This window comes from Elgaria multicarinata, chromosome 1 (genome assembly GCF_023053635.1).
Source record: "Elgaria multicarinata webbii isolate HBS135686 ecotype San Diego chromosome 1, rElgMul1.1.pri, whole genome shotgun sequence".
In the NCBI taxonomy this organism is placed as follows: Eukaryota; Metazoa; Chordata; class Lepidosauria; order Squamata; family Anguidae; genus Elgaria; species Elgaria multicarinata.
In genome coordinates this window covers 164,770,428-164,776,683 of record NC_086171.1, presented here as the reverse complement: position 1 = coordinate 164,776,683, position 6,256 = coordinate 164,770,428, and the positions used below count along the sequence as shown (strand labels likewise).

The 6,256-nt window shown below is 44.7% G+C and overlaps 1 protein-coding gene across 1 annotated transcript; it reads right to left on the bottom strand.

Annotated features, from left to right (window-relative positions):
* Positions 1-430: 430 nt before the first annotated feature.
* On the bottom strand, positions 431-5,619 carry BTG2 (BTG anti-proliferation factor 2). The gene is made up of 2 exons (XM_063141870.1): positions 5,264-5,619; positions 431-3,322 (listed from the first exon to the last, which is right to left on the bottom strand). The coding sequence occupies exons 1-2, from the start codon at positions 5,436-5,438 to the stop codon at positions 2,985-2,987; spliced, it is 513 nt and encodes a 170-aa protein (XP_062997940.1). The 5' UTR covers positions 5,439-5,619; the 3' UTR covers positions 431-2,984.
* Between the last annotated feature and the right edge of the window lie 637 nt (positions 5,620-6,256).

Sequence of the window (6,256 nt, the reverse complement as noted above, 5' to 3'; positions counted from 1 at the left end):
GAGAAAGGTCTGAAGAGAGAAGCCTCCCCTGGGACAGTGGAGAGCACTGCCACTATTGATCCTGCTCCACCACTGGTCTGGACAGTAACAGGGTATTCTGCAGGCAGTCATGGAGCCACAAGAGCCCCATACCCACCTCCGTGTCCCTGGCACAGCCAAAACAAGACCCAGGAACTACACCAGCCCTGGAGCTAGGGTAACTCAATTCCCTCCTACTGTCATCAACAGCAAGGAAACTAAAGCAACATCTCAGCACATAGATGTTGAGGGGAATAAAAACTCCACCCCCTAAGCCCTGTGGTATTTTCACTGCCATGGATTCGTGCCCACACCCCCACCCCATAGGATTGCTCTGCCCATCATAATATTCTTTATTCAGGAGCCAGATATGCTGGAACCATTTATGCAAAGAATGAGCCGGTGCCTTAGATCTTTCCAGCAACATATTGAAATTGCTATATTTTTATTAAAGTAACAAAAGTGTACATTTCTCAATATATCTGTACATTTTGCATATAAAAACACTATTGTACAACAATCATTCCCCCTCCCCCAACACAAAATAGCTTACAAACTTTGTATTATTTTCAGCAATTATGAAACTAGGTCCCGCTCAACAGTCCAGCTCAAGTTTTGCAAACGTTTTTGAAAAAGAGGGTGTGGGGGGGGGGGGAGAAAAACAGACACACACTTGCACCCATAGGCTGTTCCTAAGACACAGTTCTTCAGCACTGGTTGTGTCAGGCTTGTAATTCGAAGGCAACAAAGAGCGTACATCAATTCACAGCTTTTACATGCACAAAGTTACAAAATGGATTCTGTCCAAATTTGGTTGTCTTAATGCTAACAAAAAATAATCTTAATACTAGATTCCATGCCCGGTACAACAGCATGATATTTGGTAACCTTTTCTGCTTCCCCATCAACCCTTCAAGGATGTTGGGAAGGAAAAAACAAAGAAGATGGAATAAGAATTTGGTTTTTAGAAGCACCCTTCGTTAGTAAGGAAGGAACAAGATGAACAATCAAGATACCTTTAAACAGAGTTGCATTAATCATGCCAGCCTGGCAAGCCAAACGAGTTACTGGCATTTGGGAAATTCCAAGTAGAGGCAGAGAGTGTAGCAAAACAAACATTTTTTTTCCTGGATATGTTAGAGTTCCCACTCATATCATGTTTTCAATGCACCAGATAAGGAACCAGGCTCCCAGTCATACGGAACAGAAACTTTCCTTGGAGGGTGGGGGGAACTACAGTGCAGAAAATATTCCCCTCATTGTGCCGCCAAATATTGCACAATTATGCTAACGGAGTGGCGACACTTTTCCGTTTTTTTAGCTTATAGGGGACCCTTAGTGCTTTACAACTTTCGTATTTACTGACTGGAGGGTCTGATCCTTAAAACAAGAGCTTCACATATTGAGCTGGAAGAAACGAAATGATTCACAGATGGACTGATGCAGCTGCAATGTTTCAAGTTAGGAATTTGGGGTACAATTAAGTTTGCCTGGGCAAGCTCCATTGAAATAAATCCAAAGTTTTGCAAGAGTATAGTTAACTGTCTTGCTAAGATTCCCATTCATCTCAATAGGGATTGCTCAGGAGAACTTCTTGGCAGATTATGTCTTTTTTTTTAAAAAAAAATGTTCTTAAAATGTACAAAAGGCCATCCTTGAATGTTATGCCATCACAGGGCTGAGACTTCCCAATTCAGACATTCATGCACTCAAGCACATTTTAGGAGTCATCTGAGCAGTGTTAAAAAGTTGTTGCTTTGAGAACAGGACACTGTCCCACAGAAACTGCTCCTCCTCCAGAGTGCCCAAATTTTAGGAAACATATTGCACAGTGTCTGAGAACTCAATTCACAAAAGGCAGAGGAGGAACAGGCCTGGGGATGCAAAGGAGTTGACTCTCCAAAACCAGAGAAAAGCCAAGCAGACCACGTGCTCTGAAGCAGATCCAAGAAGATAGGTTTTTTAAAAAAAACACTTTTAAGTGCCCTGGTTTTGTAATCACTTCTCAGCAGTTATTGGCAGCATTGTCAGGAATTTTACAAGCTCAAGGTAAAGGCAGCGGAATAGACAAAACCCTGGTGAAGGCATTTTCCCAGCAGGTAGATTTAGTTCACATTGACCTGGCCATTGCACTTTTGCTTATGGGAATTGAATGCTAGAGTAACCAGCCAGTTATGTAGCCCAGATCCTGGATCTCTTTAACAAGCAAAGTTCCTTATGATTCCACAGACCACAGGTTCAGGTGCCAACTGGAATTTTGCATGAGCTTGAAATACAGGATGAGCGCAAAATCGTGCAGAAAAATCAGGTTTTTGTGCAAAACGATGGGCTGACACTTAGCAACCCACCACCCAGTGGGCCAAAGAAAGTGGCTATAATTGTGACTAGGTGTTTGTAGCAAAATGCTTATGCTATGGAAAGGGAAAAGTTGCTCAGATTAGGATACCAGGTGAAGCTGGTGATGAAGCAACTTACCAGTGTTAATAAAATGGAGATAACCTTTGAGAAAAGAAAAGTGCTAAGGCTAGAATGAGGTCATGACATCCCAATCAACATGTTCATTGCTTAAGTACTACCACCCTGGCATTCTGGCCTGTAGGTTCACAGTTGCTGTAGCACTTGCCCCATAGTTAGTCACTGCTTAAAAGTGCTGTGCCTTGCCCCACCCCCTGTACTTTTATTTCCAACCCTGCATTTCCCAGACAGGTAGGTCAACCCTCCAGAATTGTCATCCAACACTAATTAGGTAGATATTGGCATTTTTTAATACACTTGCAAGCTTGCAACAGCTTTAAAAAGGCACCTCAACACCACTCCACAGAAGAGTGGTGCCTGCTATTGGATTTCATTTTGGATTTTCTCTTTTTTAAAAAAATATAAATAGCTCTTCATTTTTTAAAAAATACATCCTCGGGTGAGGTATACAGTAGCCCATGTCTTGGCAGTGTAAGGACAACTGGGAGTGCTTAGCTGGAGACTGTCATCATGTAGCTTTTAGAAGGGCTGGTGCGCCCCAGCATCATCTGGTTTTTGCAGGTGAGCATCCCGTAGGAGCTCACAGGTGCTGCAGATGCTTCATATAGGACACAGATGGATCCATCCTCACCAATCCGGTAGGATACCTCATAAGGGTCCACCCAGAGTGTGAGTTCACTGGGCAGAAGCTGATACAGCTGCTGGAGGCTGAGTCCAATCTGGCTAGCTGCCTTGCTGATGATAGGATCCATTTTATGGTTGATACGGATACAACGGTAGCCAGACCCTTTGAAGGGTTTCTCGGGGAACCAGTGATGTTTGTAATGCTCTGCAAGGACACAAAGAGAGACACCAAAAATGGTAAGTGATTGCAGTGGATGATTGCTGAAATATGAAATAAAACACTTTTTACACAAAGAAATGTACACCTACAGTTGCTCGCAGTGTGTTTTGTTTCGTGCATACATCCTATGCCTTTGTGAACCGCCCAGAGAGCTCTGGCTATTGGGCGGTATAGAAATGTAATAAATAAATAAAATGCCTTGGGTTTGGTCCAGTCTGACACAGGCTTCAGTACAATCTCTCATTCTCTTCTACTGGTATGAGATTAGGGTGTTCTAACATTCCCTTTTTTGTATAGGAAGAAACTAAATCATAGCACAATGAAAGGTTTGTCCTAAGAGGCAGCTCCCAGCTCAGATTATTCTCCCCTCCCACCAACAATTCAACTACCATCTTCCAAAGGGAATATTAAACTAGGCTACAGGGATAGCAAACAAACAAGTTCAGCCTACTCTATTTGAAGCTTGGCAATAGGTTTGTTTTTTGGTCAAAAGCACCAGAAACTTAGAAGCCTGGGACTGAAAAGTCCAGAAGGTTTAACTGAATGCATTAACCAGAGTACTTTACTAATTACTCAAAGCTCCTTAGCAGGCAGTTTTATTAGCATACAGCCCTAGCAACACTGTCCTCTGCTAGTGTACAGCTCTATCCCATAATTAGTTTGTTTAGAAAGCCCTTCCAACTGAATTCATATATTCATTAACACAATGGTGGGGGCAAAAGATTATAGCAGCCCTGTCAATTGAGGCCACTCACAGTTACAAGCAACAGAAAGACATTAGGACTGCAATCCTTTGTCCACTGACCTGGGAGGAAGCCCCATTAAATTCAATGGGGCTTACTTCAGAGTAGAAGTTTAGAGGATTGTGCTGTTAAGTGGTCTCAGCTTGGATGCAGCTTCCAAGCTCTTCACAAAGCAGAAATACACATACACGCCTTCACAACCTAGTGTTAAGCAATTTGTTGAACAACAAACCTTGACTTCAACTACTTTCAGAGCAGACTTGACCATAACACAAAACACATTGCAACTGTCGATACAAGAGGCTTCAGACAAAGCCACACATTCTCAGAACTTAGCATATTGTGCACAGAAGCTCCGAGGAAGTTCTCCTGCACAAGACCCTTCAACTACCAGGCAATGGTCCTGTTCCCATTCGTTTTGTTGGGTCCAAAGCCAGTAGGAAAGGGCTTGCCCGTGGATTAAACTTGAAGTCCCTAGCTAGCTTTCTCTTTGACAAGAACAAAGAACGTCCCAGATTTTTTTTCCCCAGCCTGGTTTGTGCCTCATTAGCTTATTGTGAACCGCCCAGAGAGCTCCAACTATTGGGCGATAGAGAAATGTAATAAATAAATAAATTCCTGAAGCCGCAGCTATAGCAACTTTTGTTATTTAATATTTACTATTGTATTTAAACCTCTGTCTGTGAGAGTTTATTTCAGCAAAAAAACATCCCCAATAAGAGAATGCTTTGCTAAACAAACAAAATACGACCCCCATTGCATTTTATCCAGCAATAGGAGAGGCAGATATAAATCTAATATATAGTTTAAGGAGTTTTTTTAATAAAAAAAATTAGAGCGTGTGATGGCACAATCTGAGTTTACAGATATTCTAGAAATTTGAATTTAAAAAAATAAGAATTGTACAGGTGGGTAAAGAGAAGAGAAGCTTCTAGTAGACCAATGGCCATCCCACATTCATTCATGATGACAAGGAAGTTATGCCTAGTGTGCCCCAAACCTGGCCAAGGAAATGAGGCCGAGTATGTCAGACACCCGAACCTCGAAAAGTCTTCCCCAACCTGGCGCCCTCCAACTGGCTAGGGAAAGCTGGGACTTGTAGTCCAGCCTATTTGGAGAGTATCAGGTTGGAGTGGGCTGCTCCAGAGTGTACTTCAGAGAGAGAGAGAGGCGCAGTTCTCACCTGTAAGCGCCTCTTCGAGAGCCCCGCTGAAAACCTGAATCTGCTGTTCACTAACGCAGCCGCGGGTGCGGAGCAAGCTGGACACGAAGCCTACGGCGGCGGCGATTTCCGGGACCATGTCCGCCCGGCTGCAGTTGTTAACGCAGCTCCCGTTCCAACGCTGGACCTGGTTCATGGCTGGCTTGGTAGTGAGGACCGGGCGGCCCCTTTAAGGCTCCGGAGGAAGGGGGGGCACCAGTTCAAGAAGGATGAACCGACTGCGTGCGCGCTTGCTTGGCTGATCTGTTCGTGCCCGGCCGGCCGCAGAGGCAGCGACTGCTTAACGATGGTCTTCCGAGGAGGTTTCTTTCACGTCCGCCGCTCTCCCCCTGCTTGACTCGCCAGCCTCCGGCCGCCAACAGGACGCTTAATACTCTTGGAAACCGAGGCGTCACCAGCCTGCGGGCTCCTGATTGGCTGAGCTCCCCTCGGCATGCTAATGAAGCTGTGACTTCAGCAGGGTGGAAGTTGTGACGCGGGTGCTGGGAAAGCCAGGCCCTGAGAACGTGGTCAGAAGAAAGCAGCTGGGGTTAGTTGGGAGGGCGGGGGAAGGTTGCTGCTACCGGGCTATTTATAGGGCTTTGCCTAGTAGGGGAGCTTGTGGGATGAAGGGAAACGAGGCTCCCATTGCAGGCTGCATTTGTCTAGGAATCAGAAAGATACGAAGTACCGTACTGAAATGGACAAGCAAGGGAAGCCGGCCACGGAAGTCTGGCTTTTTAAAATCGGTCTGCATCTTACCAGGAAATGAAAATATATGTTTTGTATATCTTCCTGCCTGTTTTACTCTGAGCTCCCATTCAGGGTGCTTATGTGTCTCCTTACTTCCAATTTCTCAGGCTTAGGATCAGGCAGCCTTGAGATACCCCTGAATGCATCTACTTGTGAATAAGCAACTTAGGCCTATTGTTTCAGATGGGCAAGCTCACGCCAGGGGCAATGCTCTCGATGTGA